Source organism: Polychytrium aggregatum (genome assembly GCF_025602895.1).
Source record: "Polychytrium aggregatum strain JEL109 chromosome Unknown BJ171scaffold_27, whole genome shotgun sequence".
Classification (NCBI taxonomy): domain Eukaryota; kingdom Fungi; phylum Chytridiomycota; class Chytridiomycetes; order Polychytriales; genus Polychytrium; species Polychytrium aggregatum.
Window position 1 is genome coordinate 92,667 of NW_026516229.1, and position 20,932 is coordinate 113,598.

The 20,932-nt window shown below is 57.4% G+C and overlaps 6 protein-coding genes across 6 annotated transcripts; 3 read left to right on the top strand and 3 right to left on the bottom strand.

Annotated features, from left to right (window-relative positions):
- Window positions 1-180: 180 nt before the first annotated feature.
- BJ171DRAFT_425852 (uncharacterized protein) lies at window positions 181-1,832 on the bottom strand (the record flags this gene model as incomplete). The annotated part of the gene is made up of 6 exons (XM_053107741.1): window positions 181-291; window positions 417-512; window positions 622-753; window positions 879-1,086; window positions 1,291-1,507; window positions 1,694-1,832. 6 exons carry the CDS (start codon window positions 1,830-1,832, stop codon window positions 181-183), a joined length of 903 nt encoding a protein of 300 aa, XP_052965029.1.
- A 99-nt stretch (window positions 1,833-1,931) lies between these two features.
- On the top strand, window positions 1,932-3,205 carry BJ171DRAFT_157139 (uncharacterized protein). Its single transcript, XM_053105843.1, has 3 exons — window positions 1,932-2,446; window positions 2,576-2,907; window positions 3,093-3,205. Exons 1-2 carry the CDS (start codon window positions 2,046-2,048, stop codon window positions 2,898-2,900), a joined length of 726 nt encoding a protein of 241 aa, XP_052965030.1. The 5' UTR covers window positions 1,932-2,045; the 3' UTR covers window positions 2,901-2,907; window positions 3,093-3,205.
- BJ171DRAFT_157120 (uncharacterized protein) lies at window positions 3,081-4,191 on the top strand. The gene has a single exon (XM_053105842.1). It carries the CDS (start codon window positions 3,326-3,328, stop codon window positions 4,061-4,063), a length of 738 nt encoding a protein of 245 aa, XP_052965031.1. The 5' UTR covers window positions 3,081-3,325; the 3' UTR covers window positions 4,064-4,191.
- Window positions 4,192-4,558: 367 nt separating this feature from the next.
- BJ171DRAFT_562338 (ribosomal protein S5 domain 2-type protein) lies at window positions 4,559-6,677 on the bottom strand. Its single transcript, XM_053113264.1, has 7 exons — window positions 6,421-6,677; window positions 6,140-6,259; window positions 5,866-5,968; window positions 5,529-5,666; window positions 5,347-5,429; window positions 4,830-5,037; window positions 4,559-4,631 (listed from the first exon to the last, which is right to left on the bottom strand). Exons 1-7 carry the CDS (start codon window positions 6,582-6,584, stop codon window positions 4,611-4,613), a joined length of 837 nt encoding a protein of 278 aa, XP_052965032.1. The 5' UTR covers window positions 6,585-6,677; the 3' UTR covers window positions 4,559-4,610.
- Window positions 6,678-11,578: 4,901 nt separating this feature from the next.
- Window positions 11,579-12,222, bottom strand: BJ171DRAFT_476182 (uncharacterized protein; the record flags this gene model as incomplete). The annotated part of the gene is made up of 3 exons (XM_053108819.1): window positions 11,579-11,646; window positions 11,684-12,116; window positions 12,163-12,222. 3 exons carry the CDS (start codon window positions 12,220-12,222, stop codon window positions 11,579-11,581), a joined length of 561 nt encoding a protein of 186 aa, XP_052965033.1.
- A 480-nt stretch (window positions 12,223-12,702) lies between these two features.
- Window positions 12,703-19,498, top strand: BJ171DRAFT_157155 (P-loop containing nucleoside triphosphate hydrolase protein). Its single transcript, XM_053105844.1, has 12 exons — window positions 12,703-12,813; window positions 13,022-13,090; window positions 13,185-13,301; window positions 13,495-13,578; window positions 13,703-13,743; window positions 13,930-14,098; window positions 14,274-14,516; window positions 14,665-15,038; window positions 15,156-15,549; window positions 15,722-18,557; window positions 18,787-18,950; window positions 19,134-19,498. The coding sequence occupies exons 2-12, from the start codon at window positions 13,037-13,039 to the stop codon at window positions 19,323-19,325; spliced, it is 4,668 nt and encodes a 1,555-aa protein (XP_052965034.1). The 5' UTR covers window positions 12,703-12,813; window positions 13,022-13,036; the 3' UTR covers window positions 19,326-19,498.
- Window positions 19,499-20,932: the final 1,434 nt, after the last annotated feature.

Here is a 20,932-nt window from a genome sequence, read left to right on the forward strand (position 1 = left end):
GGCACTCGTATTCGCAGCTATATTGTCGAGACTTGCACTTGAACCACGAGCAAACAGGACACCCTCTCTGCTCGCTTTGGCGTGGTATCCCACCCGCTAGCTGATCTCTCACGACCGAGATTAGAGTCCCGAAATCCGCAGCATCATTGCACAGCATCGTGGCCTGTCGCAGGCTCGAGACTACTTGGGCCGCCAGGAGATGTTCGACATGCCTTGAAAGTGGTTCCGCAGCGCCTTGGGATTAGCCCAGGACGAGTTCAAGTAGTCGTCTTCGTCGTTCTCTTCCAATTTCTGGCAAGCGCAAGCACGTCAGGTTGTGTGGACCCGCATCCGGGATGGCCTCGCCAAAACCATCCCACGACCCACTGCGGGGGTGGAAACCCGCACCGCTCGGTCAGGCATGGCTGACGTCTCACCTTTTGCTCTTCCTGTTTCTTGTAGTAATACGCCATCAAGGCCTTCTGGCCCTCTTCGTTCAGCGGCGGCTCGCGAACAGGGGCATGGCGTCCCCTCTGCATACCAGGCGAGGCATCGACCGCGGTCAGCATCGATCCGACAGCGTGTGGTTATCTGTGCATAACAATCTCGCAAAAACGCCCAAATTATCGCCGTGTCACTCACCTTTTGGATCTTGGCGACAATTTTGGTCTTTTCGTTTCGACCCACGTAGTCCGAGAGATGCTTTTCGCGAGCAAGCTCCTTGCCCGCCCACCACATGCTAGTGTCGGCTGGATCGAACACACTCTTGGACGCCTGCGAACCACCGGCACGAGCGGCGACGTTCAAGACCCGCCAGATCCGTCAGTGCGAGAATCGTCTGCGTTTCTTTCGCCCACAGAGCAGCTCGTACCGGGAACAGACCGAGCACGCCAACCAACCTCGGTTCCCGCGAGATCCTCGTTGTCCTCGATTGCAAGCCGAGCAGGCTCCCACTCGACAAGGCCCATCGGATACACAATCGTGACGGCACCACTGATAAGATTGAGGCATCGGTCAAGAGCATCAGCAGTCAACACCCGGCCTGCTTTGATGTTTTCCTGCAGAGAAGAGACGGCACCAGCGTTACGAGATTGTCCTCGATGGCCTCTGATGCGAATCAATCAAGGCGATCTGTCGAATCGTGCGAGCTCACCTTGGGGGCAACGATTTCCTTTGCATAGTCGACTTGCTTCTGGATGACCTGGGCCATTTCCTCGACTGGGGCTATTCCAGACAACGAGCAGAGAACAAATCAGCGCTGCCGCCCACAGGCGCCCATTCCCGATAGCCAGTCCATGCTGCAATAGCAACTTACCCTCGCCCGTCCGCCGACCAGTCGGGTCGGGATTCAGTAGTACTTCGTTGCCCCGGCTGTCTTTGCCTCGCTTTTTCTCGACAATCTCCTCAAAGCGACTGCCTTGCTCCTTCTTTTCCTTCTCGCGACGCGCCATCTCTTCAAGTTCTTCCTCGGAAAACCCCTGCTGGGACTCAGGCTTCAGCTGGCCATACTGAATCAGCTCCTCGCATGCTGGGTGCGAATGCACTCAGTTAGTCTTTGAGTCAGAACAACCGTTGGCCGACGTGTCGTGGCGTATCGTACGTCTCGGCAGACCCGGCTCGCTCTCGGATGGCACTTCTGACCAGCAGGTCCGGGACGTTTCTCGGAAACGGTACGCTCATCTCGCAAAGTAATCTGCGGCGTCGCGATCCACACCTGAGATCAAACGCACAACGCGTTGGCGCTTGTTTTCAACGTCGACCACGGCATCGACAACTTGGGCAACGTGGGTCGATCCCGGGAACTCAGCCAGAAACAGCAACTGCTCGGCTTTTTTGACCTCCAAGAGCACCATGTTTGTCAACCTGGCTGGTATGGGTGGACGCGAATCAAAGAGTTTGGGCTGCGAGAGTGGGAAGATGGATCGCAGACCACGAACAACCCAGGGCTCAGTGCTTGATAAAGAGACAGGTGGACCCGCCGAACTCGCGCGCCATTGCATCAGTCTGGCCGCTGCTTCTTCCAGGCCGGGCGGGGCGCCGTTGGCCAGACAGGTTTGGCCAGATGGATGCTGCCAGAAGATTCCGCTGCCCGCCAAAGGTGGCCAAGTTGCAGCCGGTCAGATTGGCGCTGCGGGGTGGCGGCCAACGGCCCCGGTTCGGAGGCTGACCGCTGTGCATCGACTCCTCATGCAGCAGACGTGCCAACCGCATATGATGCTGCAGGAGCGCTCCCGGCCGAATTCCACATGAATGTCCATGGGTGTCTTCATGCGCCGGCGCTGTCGGTGGGGCTTGGCCTGGCCCGGCTGGGCGCCGCGCTCCCTGGCTGTCGACTTTGCCAGCGATCGCACTCTGGCATCCAGAGCGCCCTCCGACCCCCATCAACTCCGGCCCTCCCAGCGGCCAGAGCCAGCAATGTCCGATCTTGCGCTGGAGCTGCTTACTTCGGAGAACCAGCGACTCAGAGGTGCGTGCTACTTGCCGCTCAAGTCGCAGCGAATGGCAACGCCCATCCGACATCTGCTCAACATCTGCCCAGCATCTGCCTAGCACCCCGCTGACTCCCGCCGCTGGGCTTGTGATCTGTCTCTTGCAGGCGAATTGGAACAGTCGAGCGTTCTTCTGAAACAGTCGCACGCAGCCAAGAACCAGCTCCTGGAGACTATAACCCTGCAGCAATCCACCCTCGAGGATGTGCTGAAGCAACTCGAGACCTTCCGCCTCACAAAACACCAGAGCCACGAGCGCCTCGTGCAGGACAAGCAGAGACTGGCCGAACAGAACGAGCAGCTTCGGAGCCAGGTTGCCTATCACGAAGAAAAGGACCGCCAGCGATCCGCCGAGAGCTCAAATCGACAGAGCCCCTCCAAAGACCTCAAAGCCGCACTGAAGGAGAAGCAGGATCGGATCCGGGACCTTAAGAAACAGGTGTCCAACCTGGAATACGAAGGTTCGGCTGTTGTCTGGCTGCATCGGGCTCCGTTCCGCCGGCATCTGTGCCCCTGCCACGGCCAAGACTGCAGGCGCATCAGCACTTTGCGTGTGCGAACGGCACAATTACCATGGCGTTGCTGATGTACTTGCTGACCTCTCCCTCGGATCGCACGATCCAGTCCGCCAGTGTCTCGAGAAGGTCCAGCTGTTCCATCGACTTCAAAATGAACACTCTGCTCTCCAGACCGAGCATCAGAAGCTGAAGTCCGAGGACGAAAAGCTCAGGCGAGAGCTCGAACAGCACTCCCGACAAGCGACCAAGACAGCCCAGCATCTGCAGGACCAAGTCGCCCAGCTCCAGTCTGAAAACCGCACGCTCAAGGAAGACAACCGTCAACTCTCGCGGCAGTACATGGACCTACAGAAACAGAGCCACATTTGGAAGCAGCGGCTCACCCACGACGACCAGCAGCTCACTCAAATGACTGCTGAGCTGTCCACCTGCATCGGCGAACAGCGTCGGCACGAAGAGACCGAGAGGACGCTCCACGAAGAGCTGTCTCAGATGCGCCAGCTACACTCGAATACACAGCAACAGCTGCAAGGCCAGATGGACAAGCTGAAGGCGCAACACGCCGAACAAGTGGCTGCCCTGATGGACGATATCCGAACGCTGGAGGCTCGGGAAGCAAGGTGGTCGATGCTGTACAAGCGAGACGCATTCTCCGCCAGAGATCACCGTAGCGACAGCGGCCGGGCAGTGGACCATGGATCACCATCGCCACTGAAGCAAGATCACGACCGCTCGCCACAGGGCCGGCTGTATGGCCATAGGATGAGCCCATCCAAGCCGCCGACACCACCGAAACCTGGGGCTGCTCTGGCGGCCACTGCCACTCCGCTTTCCGACCGTGCTGTCCACTCCACGCCGTTTCCAAGTCGTGCGGCAATCTCGCCGATCACCAAGGAAACTCGGTACAGCCCGCATCAGCCGATGGCCGTCGATTCTGCTCACGCCAGATCAACGACCTCCGAGACGCCAACCTTCCTGTTCGACGAGGCCAAGAACGCGGCCAAGGTCGTCGAAGATTTTTCGAGGAAGATATCCGAGCTGGAGAGAAACTTTGACCGGATCGAGTTTGGGCTGTGATGGGCAGCCATCGCAAGGGACCGACCTCGGGGTTCGCCCTGAACCCGGCCCCACAAGCATCTATGGAAGAGTCCCATCGAATATATAGACGGACCGGAACCAAAGCGCATTCATTGGAGCGCGTAAGCCAAGCAACTCGCATCGCGAGCAGCATGCCAGACGGCACACTTGCTGCACGGCGTACCGAACGATGCGCCGCTAGGACACCGCTCATGGCTTGCAGCCAACCAACGCACCAAGCACGACCAGGCAGCCTATGCAGTATTACTGTTTCATATGCATCACCGATAGCAACATGCTCGATGGGCCATGCCAGCATCCGCAACCACATCGTCGCCAAGAAGCCGTGACAGCGAACAGACGGGCAGTGGGAGAGGAGAGGAGGGTTTGTTTGCCTCGATGCTGGGTGCTCGGGCGAGTTGAAGGCGTATGTGTGATATATTGCATGATCTGGAGCCCCCAATACACGTCCTGAGGCGAGAGAGCCGAGAACCTAACGGAGAGCAGCCTTAGCTCTGCACACGAACGTTGGGGGAGGGCGCACTAGCTATCGTTTCTCCGATAGCGCCTAGAGAGAGATGGACTTGGTCAACGTAGCGATCAGGCGACTGATTCCAGCAGCAAGTATGCGCCCCCGGAGAGCGGACAGCCGGAGCCAATGGTGCCAGGATAATCCGTAATCACTCTGGCCGAGCAGCGGCGTGTGCGGCAATCGATGACAACAGCAAAACCCCAAGAGCCTTCGTAGCATCGACAAATTACTCACGGCATTGACAGCTGCCCGAATCAGCTCAGTTACTTCAGCGCCTTTGACGGCAGCGATTTGCGAGCATCGCAGGATGGTTGCCATGTCGAGCGGAACGCCGCCGGCTTTTGAGAGGGTGCACAGCTCGCGGTGGATGTTGACGACCATGGTCATGCTGGATTCCTCGACTTGCTCTTCAAGCGACGACGGATCGACGGCCAGCAAGTTCCTGCAGACAACAGACGCGAACGGACTGAGTGTTAGAGGTCCACAGAGAAGAGGACTGGACGAGCGATTGTTTGAGTAATGCAGTGAACCAAATGGCACTGCCAACCGGAACAGTGGTTCCTAGATATCCTCTGGCAAAGGAAAGCCGTCCGTTGCAGTAGGGGGGGGGCACCCAGTCGCCTATCTCCAAACTTGCTGGTATCCACTCAGCGAGCGCCTCTAGCGAATCGTGCTTGAATCGATAATCGATAATCGACCCACGGGCCATCCTGGGTCACGGCCGGGCATGTGCTTTCGACGCTGAGCTTACCCTCCGTCAAAAAATGCAAAGCTGACGCAGACAGGGATGTGGTGGACGCTGAGAGGGATGGGGTTGCGCTCGTCCATTGGGTGCTGCAGGTCGTTCGTAGTGAATGTGGTCGCAGTCAGCCTATGTAGGATTCTCGCGAGCGCCCCGCCTGCAGGATGAAGCGCCTGCACACCGCCACTTACGATGATGACCTCGGTTCCGCGAACAGTGACATCCGGACGTCTGAAGTGGAGCAACGCCGAGATTGCGGCGATGCAGGCACAGTCGAGCAAGTTCCCTTCGTGGTCCAGAACTCGGATGTCCACTTGGATCGACCACACCTGAGAGACAATCCCGCGCGCCAGAGCATCAGAACCCAGATCGTTGATGCAGAGGGCATGGTGGGCCCACTGAGGACGAGCATGCACCGGCTGGTGACAAAGTCCCGACAGCGGTGGCTTTCGTTTTGGTTTGGATCGTGGTTTCGATTTGGATCGCCCCAAGCGGTGAGATTCAAGACGACAGCATAGCTGAACCTGCCTTTTCTCCAGCAATGACGCAGAGGCCTTCGGTATCGACAGCCCGGCTCTTGCGCAGCGCCTTCTCTAGCATTCGGCTGACCAAAACCTCGTCGTCCGACATTCTGGAAGAGCGTTGGGCATCGCGGTGAGCAACGCGCCGCTTAATGGCCTCAAAATCAGAGAGGTTTCGCTGCAGTCAAATCGACCGAAGCGCCGGGATCTGCTCCTCTGCAGCGCCAGATGCTCAATCCATTCGCTCCCGTCCCGTTTGGTATGGCTGTTGCTGAAGCTACCTTCCGACCTCAAAGCCAGGCGAGGCCATGGGCGAAAAATGCGTCGAGAACTTCACAAATCCTTCGCTGGGGTTGTTTGGTCGGGGTCGAACAAGCTCGCAGGAAACCCGGGCCAGAACTCTGTGTGGTGCATGCAGTTTGGAGCCACAGGAGACAGAAGCAACGAGCGATGGGTGAGTCCAACGGCTGACCCAGATCGGATGGCACAAGACGCAGTGCCAGCAACGCAGCCAGCAACGCAGCCATCTCGACCACGACTGCACGGCCTCGCCTTGACCGACCTCGTTTTCCCCAGCTGTGCCTCGGCATGGCCCGGTGTCGAGCCAAAGGTGATCTTGATGGAGCGGAAGTCATATGGGCCGCGACCGTCCGCTCTCACTCCTTCGGCGAGGGCGCTGTTGACAAATGCCTTATTGGCGAGGGGCGGATCAAGCTCTCGGACCATGGCGCTGCGCTGTTTTCAGGCGGTGGGCGTGCGGCTGGGCGAGCGAACAGGCCTGAGTGGCGGTGGATCTGGATCTGGATCTGGATCGGTGGTGGTGGATCTGGATCGCCGCTGGTCCTGGAGTGGTGCCCTTTTTTCTCGCCAACAGCCCGTCACATGACCGCGTACAGAGTCGACGATCCCAATCACTCCGAGGCAAAACCGGAGGCTCCGCTGGAAGAGTTGCGTTCAGGCATCGTGTTCTCACCGCACAGTTCCAGCCAGGCAATCCCGGCCAGGGAGAACAGAGACAAGAATGGTGCAGGGTGCTGGAACTCTGGTTGACTTCTGGGCCAGAGTTGAGGCACGGCTTTGACAACAGCTGTCGAATCAACAGGTGGTCCACACGGCTGAGCGTCAACCAAATCAACGAATGGGGTCACCCTGTTCAAATAGAATCAGTCCAGCAACCTTGAAAGCGATGTGGACGAGTGGTATCCTCGCTTGGCGGCGCGATACTCTTCCAGCCACAAAGCGCCGTACTCGTTCCGGGAATGAATGGGCTGTGATGTAGAGCGACAGATCCGTGGTCAGAAACATCGTTGCTGTGCGCAGAAGCCCCACTGATGCACAGGGCCCAACTGGTGCACAACAACCCAAAGCATCCACGAGCCGCTAGGGTTTCCTTTGGATCTCCATATCTCAGGCAGTGCAACAAGCCATAATCAGAGAATCAGGTCGGATGCAGATACATACACATATGATCGTAAAGGTGTACCTCGCCATGCAAAGAGCATTTTGACTGTTGAGGACTCGAGGTTCGGTGCTGAAGAGCGAGTAAGGTACCTTGGTGCGATGCTCCCAGTGCTTGATCCACTGATCACCCGCGGCATCCTGTTTCAGCTCCCATCGATCGAGCGACTGGCACTGCTCCAGGATTCGCATGTTCTTTGCAAGTGGCTTGGCAGTTCCTCTCTCGAGCAGCCACGATGAGATATCACTCGATCCATCGCTCGACTCGATGGTGGATTCGTCCTCACCGATCCGGACCATCAACACACCGCTCCAATGAGCTTCGAACAACGCGGCTTCTTGGCCTGTGACTCGGTCCCAGACTCTGATCCATCCATCCCATCCGCCGGTGGCAATCAGTTTGGGCGAAATGTCGATGGCGCACACGCCGTACTTACTCCCCGCAAGAGTCCGGATGGCATTTCCAGTTGCAACATCCCAGACGATGGCGGTCGTGTCGGTGGAGCCTGTGACCAATTGGTTTCCGTCCGACGAAAACTTGACAGCCAGCACCTCGGCCGTATGTTGGCTCAGAGTGCGAACCAATCTGCCGGTCAGGGCATTCCAGATCTTGGCCGTGCAATCCTTGGATCCCGTCGCGACAAGCCGGCCGTCTTCGGAGAAGGTAACGGCGGCAATCATGCCGGTGTGCTTCTCGCTGGTGGCCTCGAGGGTATTCTGGGCCGCGACACTCGAGAGATCCCAGAGCCTCACGGTCATGTCGACGGATCCAGAGACGACGGTCATGCTGTCGGGCGAGATCGTAACCGAGCCGATCTGTCTGGTGTGTCCGCTGAAGACGCCCTTCAGCGTGCCGTCGGCGAGACCCCAGACCTTGATCTCGCCATCATCGGAACCGGCCACGAGGAGCGTCTCATCAGTCGTCACGGCAACAGAGCGCACCGGGGAGCCCTGATTGAAGCTCTGGATTTGCTCGCCAGACTCCAGGTTCCACACTTGGATCAGTCCTTTCTTGTTTCCCGAGACGATGCGAGTGTCGTTCGAGGTGAGGGCAATTGTGTACACTCTTTCTTTCACATTGATTGTTTTGCGGCAGGCGCCAGTCTCCTTCCAGATTCGAATGGTTTTGTCGATGGATCCAGTAACTATCGTCAAGCCATCCTTCGACAGGGCGACCGATCGAACGTCGCGATCATGGCCACAAAGAGTCTGCTGGAGAGTTCCCTGCGCCACATCCCATACCTTGATAGTCCAGTCTTCCGAGCCTGACACGAGGGTCTTGCCATCACTGGAGAACGCCAGGGATGTTATTTCGTCCTCGTGATGATCCAGCCTGTGGAGCACGGTGCCAGTGACGACATCGATGATTCTTAGAACTTGATCAACGGATCCAACAGCAATCCTTTGGGTCGCAGAGGAAAGCGCAACGACTTTGATTTTGCAGGGCAGCGGGCCGATGCTCCGTTTGAGCTGTCGAGTAGTGGAATCCCAAAGCTTGATGTATTGATCAAGCGATCCAGACACAATCGTCTTTGAGTCCGAGGAGACTGCAACAGAGCACACCACGTCGGTATGACCCGACAGCGTCGCCTCACACAAGTCCCAAGTGGACCCAGGACCGGCCGTGACCAGGAACGGGATCTTGTCCTCGAGTCGGTCGGCATATGTCTTGTAGATCGCCGTCTCCTTCGGTGTGAATGCATATCCCGAGTTGTACACCTGTGGTGCACTCTTGATGATCGGGTCGGCAAACTCGCGGATGAATCGATACGTGTCCTTGACCAGTTCCTTTGTGGTGTCGTCGACGATGGTGCTGGGTGCCTTGGCGATCACTCCTCGCAGCACAGCCAGTTGCTCGATGATCGGCTTGATGGCATATGTAAGAGATCCACACTCGAGCCAGAAGAACACATGCGTCTTGACGAACCGAGCGAACACCGTGGTTGCCTCGACGAGCTCAGGCGACTGCCACACCGGACTCGACTCGGCCACTCCTTTCAGACACCACACAAAGTGTGTGATCCAGTGGGCGACGCTGTATCGCAGCGACGGCGAGATCTTGAGCCTGACCTTGGAATCAAAGTCATGAATCATGGTTTGGACGTCATAGATCTCGCAGATGTTGACCGCGGGCTCGTGCGAGAGGATCACTCCGAGACATCCCTTGGCGAACTTCACATGGAACTCTTTCGGCACATGCCATGGTTCGTCCTTGGACTCCTCGCCGAGGAGATAGTCCGCCACCGATTTGTGGTTGAACTTGACCTCGCCATCGTCGGTGGATCCGTTGGCAACACGATCCAACACCATCTCCAGATTCTTGAGGCAGTGGCGCACGGTCATCAAGGCGTATACCGACTCTCGGCCAATGAAGAAGATCTGGGCCAGTGTTCTGGGTGTCTGGATTGATTGTGCCGTAGCGATCGCCGAGATCACGGTGATCAGGTCTTCTTTGTCGCGACAGTGGTTGTAGAGCATCGAAAAGGTCTTTTGGTACAGCTGGCCGACATCGTTGGAGCCGCTGCTGATGGATTTGATTCTTTGCAGGGTGGTACGCTGGTCGTTGGTGCCACGCTTCAGGGATTTCAGAATCAGATCGATCCACACAAAGGTTTTGGACTGGCTCAGCAGGATGGTGACTGCCTCGGTGCAGTCCGCTTCATTGAGGCTCGTCTCGTTTTTCAAGCGGTGACGGATGTACAGTTCCAGATCGGCAATGTTCTCCTCGCTCGACGGCTTGATGGTCTTTGTCGCCAGGCTCTGGAAGGCCTCGGTGATGTCTCTTTCGGGACGCGATGTCAGCAGCAGTTTGACTTTGAGATTTTTGCTGAGCAGAGGCAGCCTCTGGGTCAAGAGAGTCAGCATTTCGTCCCGAGGGAAGCACTCATCAAGGCCATCAACAACAATTACAGCAGCTCCCTTGGGATGATACTGCTCCAGGGCAGTGATGGGGCTCTCGATAATGGTTGCGAATAGATCGGAAATGGGCATCTTCTCGAGATTCTCTCTACTGAGCTTGGCTTCGATGAGTTTTCGGCCGATCGGAGCATACCAGCAGCATAAACCAAAAGCAATTGTTGTGATGATATCACGGGGATTGTTCTTTTGGGCTTCGTTGTACTTGAGGAACAGCGCCGAGACCAGCTGGTCCGTGCTGAGGAGCATATTGGCAATCTGCGCCGCAGCAACAGACTTGCCTGCTCCAGCATCGGCATTGATCCACAAGACTGTATCGGAAGTATTGCTGCTGGCCCAGTCGGTGACCTCTTTGAACAACCACTGGCGCGTGCCCTCGACATACAAATCTTGCATAGCCTTCCTGTCCGAATCAGAGTTGATGGGATTGAGGAGGGTATGCAGCTTTGTCACATCTTCGGCATCAAGAACGATAGATTCCTTGACATCATAGTTGGATTCGGGTGCTGCAGCGATCTGTGTTCGAGAAATGAGCTGGAAGATCTCTGGAGCAAGCCTGTTTTCAAGACCGGAGATGCGAGTTAGCCATCGACGTGTGTGTTTGGTGCCAGGATGACCAGCAACAAGAGTTTGAAACAGGCCGAAACTTACTTGGCAAGAGCATAGCTGTTTGTCGCAAACAATCCCTGAAGCTTCAAAAGCTTCTTGAGCACGTTTCGGATCGTAGAACGTGGTGGCACCGAGCTGAGCCGTGACGGACTGGACGGGTGACAGTGTACTTCGTCAGGATAATCATCGCAATTTGGAACCCAGGCTGAGTAGTAGTCCTTGCCGTCAATGTAACTCTTGGAATTCATAAAGACAGGCAAGACGACGACAGGCGACGACGATCCCTTGGAGCTTTCCATTTGCTGCAGAGCCACCTCGATCTGCGATTGATGAAAGTGGCATGGATATGAGAATCACATGCATAACAAACCGAGTCAAGTCTTTCGCATCACTACCCAGGCGACGATGGCATACCTCCAGCAGCTGATTGTCAGGCCATCTGTGGGCATTCTTGGCCCGCTCGAGTCCCTTCTCGGACAAGATGATAACAATGACCTGCGAGTTGAGGATGCCGTTGTAGAAGCCCTCCTCAAATGGCATGGAGGTGGCAAGGCACATTTGGTCGAGATATACACGTCGGTCGTAAGTGTCCGTTGTTTTCTTGGTGATAAGTGTGGCGTAGAGATTGACGACAGCATCTTTCTCGGTCACGACACGGTAGCTGAGAATTGATATTACCGAGTGAGAGGACAACAAAATCAGCATGGTGGTGGCCGCAGAGCCAAAAGGTAATCGATCTATTCCCTTATGAGGAGCCGTTGGCTCGCCGGAGAATCGTCCGAATGATAGCGCAGGGCGAACATACCTGATGAACACATGGTGGTGCTTGTGTCCAAGCGCACATTGCCAGTTGCTAACGATATTGAGCGGTATGTAGGCCTGCACGACGTTATGCTCTGGGGCAGACTCGCCGGATTGAGCGACCGGGGGAGCGGGGCCGGATTGAGCGGTCGGAGGAGTGGAGCTGGATTGAGCAGCTGGAGGAGAAGGACTGCCAGACTGGGTGGCGGGGTCCAAGGGCGGAGCAGATCGAACAAGATTCGGTTCGCTTGGAGGTTGGACTGCGCTGCTGCCATCGTTGCTAGTGACGATAGCGGTGTTGCTAGTGACGATGGCGGTGTTGCTGGGGCCGGTAGCGGTGTTATGATCCGGTGTGGAAGGGTTGGGAGAGCCTGGAAGAGGTTGACGCATGGCTGCCTGGATGTCCCTGATTCGCACCTTGATGCCGACGCTGAAATCCAGTTTGTCCATATCGCCCTCGGTCAGACCGCAGAGCTGCAGAGGCGACAAGTGTCAGAGCGGGGCTTTCCAGCAGAGAAACCGGAGCAAGGCAAGCCAGAGCAGGAGATGGCAAAGCAGAGTAGATGGCAAACACACACATCGCCGATGGTTTCAATATCATTGTTCTGCAGGCGGTCCCCTATCTTCTCGAGGCGGTTATTACGGAGCCACTCCTGAGTGATCTCAGTATTCAGAGAGCGATTGCTCATTATGGCCGAGCTGGTCAGTTCGGGAGATGGGCAGATGAGGGGGGAACCCAAACGGCGAGGGCCGGTGGCGGCAGAGCCCGGGTTGGCAGGAACAGAGCGGCACGAGCAACCACTTGGACAGAGACTTGGACAACCACTTGGACAGCCACTTGGACAACCACTTGGACAACCACTTGGACAACCACTTGGACAGCCACTTGGACAGAGTCTCGACCTGCCACCCCGGCAGCCAATTGGACCATCCCCCACACGCGTCCGCGCACGGGGCTTCTCCTTTTGGCAGGCCGGTGTTCGCCCTCCACGCGCCACGGCTCGCTCCCCCCCGGCCCATAAAACCGCCTCGCCTCGCCCTTCTTCGGCTTCTGCCCACATCCTCATCGCGCCGAACCTCAACCACCCTTCCGTCGCTTCGTGCTTGGTCTCCCTGTCCCTGCTCGCCGAGCCCCTCCCCTCCATCTCTGCAGGCTTGCTCCCTCTGACTGGTGCGTTGGTCTGTTGGACTTGCTGTCTTCCTGGCCAGCCCCGATTCATCTCATCTCATCTCGTCTCGTCTCGTCTCGTCTCGTCTCGTCTCCTCCATGTCGCCAACCCACCGCCGAGCCCTCGCCTCCCCCCTGTCAGCCCCATAGATCCACTCGCCGCTGACACTCTTATCCATTGCAATACCCACTCGTTTCTCGATACCCACAGTCTGCTCGTTCCGACATGACCACGCCTGATCCCCTTGCCGTCGAGAAGGCCCTGAAGGATTACAGCAAGGTACGTCGCTGGACTGAGCCCCTGCCCACATGCCAACCGCATCCACGATCGTATCGCAGCCATCCATTCTAACTGCAGCTGCTCGGACCCCCAGGGCACCAAAGCCTACTTTGCTGATGACTCCGAAGGCTGGTCCATCGCCACTCTCCAGTCCAACGTTGTCGATGGCGACAAGCTCACCCTCTCCTTCAGACTCGATGCCACCGGAAAGGTACCCCTTCGAGCTGCAGACTATGCCGCCAGCCAGTTCTCCGCCTGTTCTGCCGTCCTTGAGCAGCATTGCTCTCTTCCGCTGCTGCCCATGTTTTCCGCCCCAGGCCATGTGTCCAGCGATGAGCCTTCGGTTGACCCACGCATCCTTGTCCCCCCCTTCCCTCTGACATGGCCGACATTCTATCGGATAGGAATTCACCTTTTCGTCCAGCCTCTCCAAGCTCGCTGCTGAAAAGTTTGCTGGCCTTCCTCCTCTGAAGAACCCGCCCATGCTGGTAAGATCTGATGCTTCTCCTGGCCTGACCTGTCCACAGTCGCCGATGGCCGGTCGCGCCTCATTTGTCGCTGTGCTTCACCCTCTCGACTATGGGCTCACTCAAACGCCATTTGTGTTTTCAGGAGGGAACCGACGATCTGGCCACCCTGTCCTACCTTCACGAGTAAGCGTCTGCAACAGCACCGTCGACACGACTGCCCAGTTGGCCCGCCGCGCTCTGCCCGCCGAAGATTCGGATGGCTGTCGTCGCCCCAGGCCAGCACCTCGTTGGACCTGAGCCTGGGCATGGCACATTCCACGCGGCGTAGGGTCTATGCTCACCACCTCCACGGGTCCGTCTCTGTCGTAGGCCCGCTGTCCTGGATGGCGTCCGCATCCGTTACGCACAGGAGCAGATTTATACCTACTCCGGTATCGTCCTGATTGCCATGAACCCCTTCCAGCGACTGGCCATCTATACGCCCGATATCATGAGAGAGTACTCTGGCAAGAGTCGCGGTGAACTGGAGCCCCATTTGGTAAGCTCATGAACAGCGCCACTGCACCTGCGTCCTTTGACTGTAGTAGACGCTGTAGAATGCCGTCTGCCAAGCATTTTGATCTGGCCGAGCTACGTGGATCGACTCCCTCACTCTGCATCTACCTAACCCTGTCCAATCTCAATCAATCGTGTCCGACTCGCCACTTTTGTAGTTCGCGGTGGCCGAAGAAGCTTACCGCACCATGATCAAGGAGCGCAAGAACCAGTCCATCATCGTCAGTGGTGAATCGGGTGCCGGCAAAACCCAGAGTGCAAAGTACATCATGCGCTACTTTGCCACCGTCGATACCCTCGAGAGCTTCTCCCGACAGACCAGCAGCGACAATGTGGCCGCCGCCCCACAAGGGATCTCGGAGGTTGAAGAGGCTGTTCTGGCCACCAACCCTATTATGGAGGTGGGTGTTTTCTGCCACGCTGCATTGCTGCTTTGACTGAGCCGAGCGGGTCGCTGATCGTGGGCTGGTGGCGTCGCACACACACACACACGGCAGCTGTTTCGCAAGGGGCTGCCTGTTCCTGATGTCCTTCACCTTGCCTCTCCAGTCCTTTGGTAACTCCAAGACGACCAGAAACGACAACAGTTCTCGCTTCGGCAAGTACATCGAGATTCTGTTCTCCACGCCCGAGGGCCCCAAGAACAGCGTTCGCATCGTGGGTGCCAAGATCCGCACCTACCTGCTCGAGAGATCCCGTCTGATCTTCCAGCCCGCCACCGAGCGCAACTACCACATCTTCTACCAGCTCTGCGCTGCCGCCCCCGCTGCCGAGCGCAAGGAACTTGGCCTCAGCTCCTGGGATCAGTTCTTCTACCTCAAGCAGGGTGGAACCGGTATCGTGCCCGGCTTTGACGATGTCGCCGAGTTTGCTGCCACCCAGAAGGCCCTTTCCATCATCGGCATTTCGGTTTCGATGCAATGGTAAGCGCGTGTCCATGTGTCCCAATAGCCCCCCCCCACTCGCAACAGTGCGATGCGCTGGATCAACCGGCCGGGGCCAATCCGTCTCATCCTCTTTGTTCTGATACCACAACACAGGCAAATTTTCACCATTTGCGCCGCCCTTCTGCACATCGGCAACATCGAGATCAAGTCTGTCCGTGACGAAGCCACCATCGACGACAACGATCCGGCTCTTATCCAGACTTGCCAGCTCCTGCAGGTCGACAAGAGTGCCTTCAAAAAGTGGATCATCAAGAAGCAGATCATCACTCGCTCCGAGAAGATCGTTTCGAACCTGAACCAGTACCAGGCCATTGTTGGACGTGACTCGATCGCCAAGTTCATCTACTCGATGCTCTTCGACTGGATCGTCAAGATTGTCAACAAGAATCTGCACAAGGATGCCGAGGACGTTGCCACCTTCATCGGTGTCTTGGATATCTACGGTTTCGAGCACTTCAAGAAGAACTCGTTCGAGCAGTTCTGTATTGTGAGTGGCTGTCTCAGCAACGCTTGATGTCCAGCGCCGGGGTGTCGAGTGCTGCTGGCTTGTTCTGTGTTTCTGGATCGCTGCGTCGCATCGTAATTGCAGCCGCTCCATCTCTCTCTGCCTTGCATCCCCCGCTGACACCCGCTGACACCCGCTGTCGCCACTCGTCCAGAACTACGCCAACGAGAAGCTTCAGCAAGAGTTCAACGCCCACGTCTTCCGTCTGGAGCAGGAGATCTACGTCCAGGAAAAGATCAACTGGTCGTTCATCGACTTCAACGACAACCAGCCCTGCATCAACATGATCGAGAACAAGATGGGTATCCTCGACCTCCTCGACGAAGAGTCGCGTCTCCCCTCCGGCGCGGACAAGTCGCTGGTGACCAAGCTCTACCAGCGCTTCGCCGTCCCCACCGAGAAGTTCTTCGAGAAGCCCAAGTTTGGCCAGACCGCTTTCACCATCAAGCACTACGCTTGCGATGTCACCTACGACATCGAGGGCTTCATCGAGAAGAACAAGGACACCGTCGCCGATGAGCAGCTTGCTGTGCTTAACGATGGCGCCAGCGAGTTCCTCAAGGAGGTCATCCACATCGACGTCCCTGACGCCGCCCTCTCGCCCAAGCCCGGTCCTCGCGGTGGCGCCACCAAGAAGCCCACCCTCGGCTCCATCTTCAAGGCGTCCCTTGTCCAACTCATGGAGACCATGCGCACGACCGAGGCCCACTACATCCGCTGTATCAAGCCCAACTCGACCAAGACGCCTTTTGGCTTCGAGTCCCCCATGGTCCTGCAGCAGCTCCGTGCCTGTGGTGTTCTCGAGACCATCCGCATCTCCTGCGCCGGCTACCCGTCCAAGTACAGCTTTGCCGAGTTTGCCGAGCGCTACTACCCACTCGTGGCCTCCAAGCTCTGGGGCCCTGACCCCAAGAAGCTGACCGAGTCGATCGTCGCGTCGCGCATCTCGGACCCGGATAAGTTCCAGGTCGGTCTCACCAAGATCTTCTTCCGAGCCGGCCAGGTCGCTGCCCTCGAAAAGGCCCGCACGGAGCGCATCCGCTACTGCGTCGTCCTGATCCAGACCAATATGAGACGCTATCTCTACCAGAAGCGATACAAGGCCATTGTCCAGGCTGCCCTCACGGTCCAGACCTCGCTCCGTGCCTGGAGCGCCCGCGAGTCGCTCAAGGAGAAGCGCGAGCAGAAGGCTGCCGTGGTCATCCAGACCTCGATTCGCACCTGGCTCTCTCGCTCCTACTACGAGGCCCTCCGCTCGGCCGCGCTCTCGGTGCAGTGCGCCCTCCGCGTCCAGCGCGCCCGCAAGCAGCTCATCGACCTGCGCCAGAATACCGCCGCCACCCGCATCCAAAAGGTCTTCCGCGGCTTTATCGTCCGCCGCGACTACAAGCTGTATCTGGCCCAGGTTGTCCTTGTCCAGTCGTGGATCCGCACGCATGCCCCCATCCTCGAGCTTCGCCAGCTCAAGACCGAGGCCCGCTCCGTCGGCAAGCTCCAGGAGACCAACACCAAGCTCGAGAACAAGGTTGTCGAGCTCTCGATGGCCCTGCGCAACCAAGAGTCCGAGAACAAGGTCATGGCCGAGAAGCTTGCCCAGTTCGAGCACCAGTCCTCCATCTGGAAAGAAAAGTTCCAGAAGGCCGACCTCGACAGCAAGGCCGTCAAGGTCGAGTTTGTCGACAACTCGGCCGAGTTCAAGAAGGAGATTGCCGAGCTTAAGGACGTCAACGAGAACCTCTCCAAGGAGGCCGAGCGAGCCAAGGCCCTCGCCAAGAAGCGCGACGAGGAAATCGCCACGCTCCTTGCCGAGCTGCGCCAGCAGAAGGACGAGGTCCAAAAGCTGAAGGAGGCCGCCGCCAAGGTCGTCCCCAAGGAGGAGGACACCGCCACCATCACTGCCCTCAAGAAGGAGGTTGCCGCCCTCAAGGAGCAGGTCAGCCGACAGGTTGCTGGCAAGTGGAAGACCGACCGCGTCGCCGATGCCCAGTACCAGCAGGCTCCCAGCTACCACCAGCCCCAGTACCAGACCACCTACGTCGACGAGAAGGAGAACTACCTGTACAGCTCCTACGGCGAGCCCCCCAGCCGCCCGTCGCTGGACGAAACCAAGCGCCCCTCCGTTGCCCGTCGCCGCTCGTTCATGGACACCCAGGACCTCAAGAAGTCGGCCCTCAGCAGCCTCAACCCCGAGGCCGAGCGCTCTGCCCGTGCCCTCGAGGACAAGGGTCTCGAGGACGAGATTAACGACGCGCTCATCACCAACCTCCGCATCCCGCTCCCCAGCACCCAGACCGTGGCCACCCGCAAGGAGATCTTCTTCCCTGCCCATCTCATCGGCACCGTCGTCTCGCAGTACATGCAGCGCGACATGCCCCACAAGATGCAAACCACGATGGCCAGCGTCATGAAGTCGATCCAGAACCTGACCATGAAGTTCGAAGACGACTATGTCTCGGCCTTCTGGCTCTCCAACACCTTTGAACTGCTCTGCTTGATCAAGAGCATCCAGGAACAGGAAAAGCGCAGCACCCGTGGCAGCACCACCGAGTCTGACCGTGCCATCGACAAGGTCCGCACCGAGATGGACTACCTCCTGATCGAGATCTACCACGGCTGGATCAAGGAGCTCAAGAAGCGCCTGACCAACATGATCGTCCCCGCCGTGATCGAGAACCAGTCGCTTCCCGGCTATATCTGCAAGCAGTCCGGTGGTCTCTGGAGCAAGTGGGGCAAGAACTCGACCGCCTCGCAGTTCACCATCGAGCAGCTCCTGAACCTGCTCAGCAAGCTCAGCAAGACCATGCGCTGCTACTACATGGAGGACACCATGTCTCGCCAGATCCTGACCGAGCTCCTGCGTGTCATTGGCGTCTCTGCATTCAACCATCTCCTGATGCGCAAGAACTTTTGCACTTGGAAGCGCGGTGTCCAGATCCAATACAACGTCTCGAGACTCGAGGAGTGGTGCACCAGCCACGGCATCGCCGAAGGTAAGTCGGTGGACCATCGCAAGCGCGGCGTGCTTGCAACGTGCTATATCACACACGGCTGTGGTGCACGGGCAGGCTACAGTGCGGATATGCTGGGGATCTTGGTCTGTTTGTTGCGTGAGCGTGTGGCATGTGTCCGGTGAGCTAATCCAGCAATGCGTTTCTGGCCCCGCTCATTCCGTCCGCCATGTCCGTCCGGCTCGCCCGATGCATGATGCTCGGACTACAGCCACCCTCCACTTGCAGCAGCTTCTTCAGGCTGCCAAGCTCCTTACCCTCAACAAGACCTCGCCCCAGGACATCGAGACCATCTTTGATGTCTGCTTCCTGCTCAACCCCACCCAGATCAAGAAGCTCCTCTCGCTCTACTACGCAGCCGACTTTGATTCTCCGGTAAGCACGATGGCCCCATCCTGTGCGCCGGACGGCACTGGCCCGATGACATGTGCACATCTCTGCTGTCACGCAGGCAACAGCTGGGAGCCCTCCCCCCACCTTCCGGTTTTGCCGCATCTGCCTATCCTGCAACGCCTCGACTGATCTTCGATCCTGCCAAAATCTCTCTCATTCGCACAGCTCTCGCCCGAGCTGCTGAAGATCGTTGCCTCCAGAGCCGTCCTCAACGAAAAGTCCGACATTCTCCTTTTGGACCTGGAGCTCTCTCCCGAGTTTGTCAAGCCCAACTTGAAGAACGTCGAGAACATTGAGCGATTCATCCCCTCCTGGACGAATCTGCCCGAGATGCAGAACTTCCTGCTTGCGATGTAAGACACCCGGGCCATCCTCCAGTGCATGGCCCAGAGTCGGCCCCCATTCCTGTAAGGGCCGCCTCGCTTGCTCGCTCTCGCCCTCCCGCCTCTCTTTCTCCCGCTTCCTTTGCGCTCCAACTCGCGCCGCCACACGCCGCTGCCCCCCGCTTCTTTGTCGGCCATGTCAGCCCTGGTGGCAACGGCTCTCGGATTCCCACTTTCTTGCAGTTCGAAAAACGATGCGGATATATATTCATGTATATATATTCCACGCATTTCATTTCCCTTGTGTGTTTGTTCTGTCGTTTGACCCCCCCCCGTTTGGTGTAACTAGTTGACCTTTGTAAATCCCCTTGAACGAGACATGTATTGCAGTATCTTGCCTATTCTTTCTTTCCTTCTTTCTTTCCTTCGTGTTGCTATCCCGATCATTTGTCCAAGCGAGAGAGGGGCCCCCTCCAACACACTCCACCTCGACCAGCCCGTTCCTATAGAAATCCCTCCTTCCCTTCTCAACCAAACCAAAATCCGCGGGCGCCCTCTCCTCTCTTCCAAAATACAAAGAGTCTCTGGTACAGTCTATCCAGAACGAAACGGGGACAGTCGCTTTCTGGCATCAGCAACACAAGTCTGCTAATCCATAGGCACCAGTGAGCAAGCCATGCGATTGTTTCCCGCCCTGGTTGGCAATCTCTCTGTGTGGTGCATCCACTCGACCACCTGGACAGTTCGATGGTGTATCGATATCAAGATACTCGGCTGTCTCGAGTCGCTTGGCTTCCCGGCACTGTGAGCACACCTGGAGATCGAGTCGCTTGAATCGCCGTCGCCTGGGTGGTGCCTTTCGCTTGCAGGGAGCCATCTGAGCGAGAGAGCGTCCTTGATTCAGATCCAGAAGCACATCACTGAATGGCCATACCCAACACGCAATGTGTTGATAACATTCACTAATGCTCGAAACCCGGTGTGTCCCGTTTGTATTGGATTTGCCTGGCGAGCTGAGGGTGGGTAATGGACATGGCTGGGCTCGGCTGGTCGAGAAGCTCGCTGTGGGTCCCCGTCCTTTCCAGCTTGGAAACTTCTGTTGCGGCGCCCGATGGCACATTCTCCAGATCGCATCCTTTGCGCTGCGACAAACCTGCGCGAATCACACAATAGCAGCTTTCCCCGCTGCTGTCAGCGAAATCCGCTGGCTTTTGTCGAAACAATGTGGCAGCCACGTCTGCCACGCCTCCATCAGGCAGACAACCCCACAACTGCCATGCCAGACTCGATACCCATTGTAAAGATCCGCTCTGCTGCCCAGCTCTATTGTTCACCACCGACACAGTTCAACAATGTCCATAGCTCCGATGTCTCCGTCTGTCGGCGGTAAATGCCCATGACAATCGACAGATCCTCGGGTGACCATTGTTTGGATCCGCATCACCCTCAATCAGGACATTCTCGGGAGGAAGGGCATTATGTCGAGGGTGGCTGATTGTTGGGATTAAGGCATCGGGGGCCTATATAAGACATATATGAGGAACCGCATCAGCCGGCAGCGCATCGGCCGCACTCCGTTCGTCTCTCTTCGAGGAGGTTTTCAACCCAAGCCGCTCGAGCACCTCAGACGCCGCTCTCCGT

Coding starts and splice junctions, on each gene's coding strand:
- BJ171DRAFT_157139 (XM_053105843.1), top strand. CDS start 2,046: ATGCTGCCAGAAGATTCCGCTGCCCGCCAAAGGTGGCCAAGTTGCAGC. Junction 2,447..2,575: donor GGAGAACCAGCGACTCAGAG/GTGCGTGCTACT, acceptor TGTCTCTTGCAG/GCGAATTGGAACAGTCGAGC.
- BJ171DRAFT_157120 (XM_053105842.1), top strand. CDS start 3,326: ATGGACCTACAGAAACAGAGCCACATTTGGAAGCAGCGGCTCACCCAC.
- BJ171DRAFT_562338 (XM_053113264.1), bottom strand. CDS start 6,584: ATGGTCCGAGAGCTTGATCCGCCCCTCGCCAATAAGGCATTTGTCAAC. Junction 5,667..5,865: donor GCGTCATTGCTGGAGAAAAG/GCAGGTTCAGCT, acceptor ATTGTCTCTCAG/GTGTGGTCGATCCAAGTGGA. Junction 4,632..4,829: donor TTCGGGCAGCTGTCAATGCC/GTGAGTAATTTG, acceptor ATCTCTCTCTAG/GCGCTATCGGAGAAACGATA.
- BJ171DRAFT_157155 (XM_053105844.1), top strand. CDS start 13,037: ATGACCACGCCTGATCCCCTTGCCGTCGAGAAGGCCCTGAAGGATTAC. Junction 13,579..13,702: donor TGAAGAACCCGCCCATGCTG/GTAAGATCTGAT, acceptor TTGTGTTTTCAG/GAGGGAACCGACGATCTGGC. Junction 15,039..15,155: donor ATTTCGGTTTCGATGCAATG/GTAAGCGCGTGT, acceptor ACCACAACACAG/GCAAATTTTCACCATTTGCG.